At 41.9% G+C, this 2,095-nt stretch overlaps 1 protein-coding gene across 1 annotated transcript; it reads right to left on the minus strand.

Moving 5' to 3' along the window:
* Nucleotides 1-358: 358 nt before the first annotated feature.
* Nucleotides 359-1,286, minus strand: LOC143402234 (putative vomeronasal receptor-like protein 4). The gene has a single exon (XM_076859628.2). It carries the CDS (start codon nt 1,250-1,252, stop codon nt 359-361), a length of 894 nt encoding a protein of 297 aa, XP_076715743.2. The 5' UTR covers nt 1,253-1,286.
* Between the last annotated feature and the right edge of the window lie 809 nt (nt 1,287-2,095).

Raw genomic sequence — 2,095 nt, forward strand, 5'->3', positions numbered from 1 at the left:
GTAAGTATATTTTTCTGTTCTATTTTTTAATTCTATGAACCAAAAATGGTCTCTATTCATCATAAATAAATATACTTTAGATTTCAATACATTTCAACAGTGTTTGAGGTTTATAAGGAGAGTAAAACCTGCAAATATACACAGGCCATTAGAGACATAGAGAGAAAGCACCCTTAACCAGCTTCCTATGACATCTGTGCAAAACCTGTCACCAGCTTTGTGGTGTGAAATTGTGCCTGTAGGTGATTGAGCTACCCTAACTTGATTTTTCCATCACATACAGCAAGAAAAAGCTAAGAATATTTTCAAACTTACTTACTGAACAGTGACATAGAAGTTTTCTCACCGTCTTTCTCTCTCAGTGACCACGCCAACAATCAGCCAGGTGTCCCTCTCTGTGAATGAGCACGACTGGACTCAGGATTGCGTATCCAAGCTCCACAAGTTGTAGAACAATTACTTCTATGAAATGCTTTTCAAAGAAAAAAGTTACATATAAAGCCATAAAACAGTCTGCCCAATAAAAGAAGAGAAAACAAAGCATCAGAAGGAGGACACTCTTGGCAGCCTTCACCTCAGGGGGGGTTCTGTGGAGGAGCTTGGAGGTCTGAAGGTAGAGCACCTGCTGGTGGTGCTTGTGGAGGAGGAAGACCATGTAGCCACTGGCACCACCCATGACACCCTGGAACACAGCATCCCTTGAGACCAGGAAAACAATAAAAATCCATCTAATTGTCCAGTGCTGTGATTGCAAATAACAATAATTGTCACTGGAAATAATTTGTGATGTGTTCATGCTGCTGATATTTTTGATGTAAAATGGTAAGTTCATGCTTATCACAGAATTCAGTATCCAAAGGAAGAGCAACAAGGGAAGCAGGTGCCATGCAGACCTGGGCTGCAGCCTCCTCCACCTGGAGGCTCTGGGGCTGATGGTGATGGCCTGGGCCACTGTGAGGAGACTGGTGGTGCAGATGGACAGGCCCCGGGCCACCCTGCTGAGGTAAACCACAGTCTTACAGGTTATATCATCTATGAAGTTTCTCAACCCAAAACTGGATATTGTCCTTGGCATTCCTCCTGTTAGAAGTGTTATGATATTTGCAAAAGACAGATTAATGAGAATGAGGTGGATAGATTTCATAGTGCCTCTAAACAAGCTCATATTGTTCACAAGAACAAAGGTGTTCCCCACAACGCCAAGTCCTGTTAGAAACATGAACATTATTCCCTTGACAAGAGGCAAAATCATTTCTTACTTCATAGGCAGAAAAACTTGGATATAGTACACACCTTTTTGGAGAAAGCAGCAGTAATAATGATATTTAGCAGCAAAGAAATATATCACAACAGCAATTTCTGCAGTTTCAGAACAATCGGGATATATGTAATGGTGCAGATTGTGTACAAAGATCACTTCTTTTATGTAACAATCTAAGGAAGATTTTATGTACTTTCAATGCTATCATGGGGACTCTTATTTAAATAGGACCTTGGTGGACCAATGACTCCAGTCAACACTGCAGCCTGCACTGTCTCCCTTTTCTCCACCCAGTCGACAACTGGGCTGCTGTGATGCTTGGATTCTCCATCTTATTTCCATTCAATCCTGGACAGGATGTCACCTTTTTCTGTTAAATTTCCAATCTTAATTCTCACTAAAAACTTATTTTAAATGTGGCCGATTTCTCCAGAATGAAAGAACCCAGGATGTTGAAACAACCTTAGGACTTGCCTGTATCAATACACGTGGACACAGTTCTACAGTCCTTTCCCCCAGCTCCTGCTGTTCATTAAAGGATTGCTTTAGAATGCTCTGTTGAAGGTCCCTGCAGCATGAAGTGCAGGAATACAGATTGTACCCAGCTTTGGCACCATGTAGCCCTTGAATTCAGGAAGATTAAGGATTGCATTTCCAACTCTGTTTCTGCTTCTGACAAGTGGGGAGAATAAAGACCGCCAATGCCTTAAGGGTAGATATCTACTGTGCAATGCCTTATGATACCAGCTAGAGTGATCCAGGCACAGCAGCTTCAACTAGTAACTCAAGGATGATTGTAGACAGGATACAGTGTGGCCCTGACGACTTGTCAAA

Source organism: Callospermophilus lateralis, chromosome 6 (genome assembly GCF_048772815.1).
Source record: "Callospermophilus lateralis isolate mCalLat2 chromosome 6, mCalLat2.hap1, whole genome shotgun sequence".
NCBI lineage: Eukaryota > Metazoa > Chordata > Mammalia > Rodentia > Sciuridae > Callospermophilus > Callospermophilus lateralis.